The sequence below is a fragment of the Crocuta crocuta genome, unplaced genomic scaffold (genome assembly GCF_008692635.1).
Source record: "Crocuta crocuta isolate KB4526 unplaced genomic scaffold, BGI_CrCroc_1.0 scaffold737, whole genome shotgun sequence".
NCBI lineage: Eukaryota > Metazoa > Chordata > Mammalia > Carnivora > Hyaenidae > Crocuta > Crocuta crocuta.
This window is the reverse complement of record NW_027527804.1, coordinates 2,028,741-2,029,821: the sequence shown is the minus strand read 5'-3', so window position 1 is coordinate 2,029,821 and position 1,081 is coordinate 2,028,741. Positions and strand designations below refer to the sequence as shown.

General features: G+C 49.5%; 1 protein-coding gene across 1 annotated transcript in view; it reads left to right on the top strand.

Moving 5' to 3' along the window:
• The first annotated feature begins 245 nt into the window (after nucleotides 1-245).
• COL4A5 (collagen type IV alpha 5 chain) overlaps nucleotides 246-1,081 on the top strand; it is a 227,462-nt gene continuing 226,626 nt past the window's right edge. Inside the window, exon 1 of the mRNA XM_077773807.1 lies at nucleotides 246-326. Coding sequence (XP_077629933.1) covers nucleotides 246-326 — 81 coding nt within the window. The remainder of the gene's footprint in view (nucleotides 327-1,081) is intronic.

Below are 1,081 nucleotides of genomic sequence, written 5' to 3'. Positions count from 1 at the left end.
TTTCCACCCCCAATTTTTCAAGTTTATTTATTTATTTATTTTTATTATGATTTTTTTTTTACCCCTCCTCAACTCTTAAAAAGCTTTCTCCTCACCTAAGCCGACAGGCACAAGTGTTGGGACACCCTCGCTGTCCCTCTCCGACTCCAGCTCTCGCCCTACATACCCTCAAGATTATGTCAGTTGGTCCGAGCTAGCCAGGGATTTCGTGCGGGTGCTGAAGGAGCTGCGGGAGCCGGAGAAGAATGCAACTGCGTGGAGTCAGCCTGGCTGCCGGCTTGTTCTTACTGGCCCTGAGTCTTTGGGGGCAGCCTGCAGAGGCTGCGGTAAGTCCTTCCTTCTACCTCCCCTCTCCATGCACCACCACTCCCCTTCCCAATCACCTCACTCTCCCGCAGAAATTACTTTTTTGTCCCTTTACCTTTCTTTCTCCTCTGCCTTGGCTAGGCAATTCCAGTCTGCCCTCACTTGCTTAGGAAAACAAAAAACAAACATTATTTACAGCGCTGGGAACTCAAGCCTTCTCCAGCCCAGGGGGAGAGGCTTACGCTTAAAAATAGGGCTGTTTGCTTTCTTGCAGCTAGCCGCTCGGGGGGCCGGAGCGGAGCCGGGGTGGGGGGACGCCAGTGAACAGATCACCAGGCTCTGGAGGGTATTNCTATTTGTGCCCAACCCAGCACTCTTTAAACTTGGGCTACAGTGTTAATATTTCGGCTTTTCCGAATCCAGCTGCCATCAAAGTGCTGAGCGCGCCCAGGAAGTGCTTCCCTTTTGCCCCTTCCTTAAGCAGCACGAATCTGCCCTCACCTCTGGCCGGGAAAGCCTCTGTAGAGACCTCATTCCCCTTTTGACATCCTTATTGCTAAAGCTCAGGTAACACGCCAAAGAAGGAGATCTAGACGGATGGNCTAAACAAATCGAGAATATGCCCATCACCTGTTTAAAGGAAAGGAATTCTCTTTTTTCCGAGAATGAGTGTTTTGGTTTAAAGGACAGTGGAGAAAGATGCACATGTAAAATGGCAGAGCAAAAAGTTCCACTCGGTTTTTAGGGATGGAGAATTAAAACGCCAATATATCTC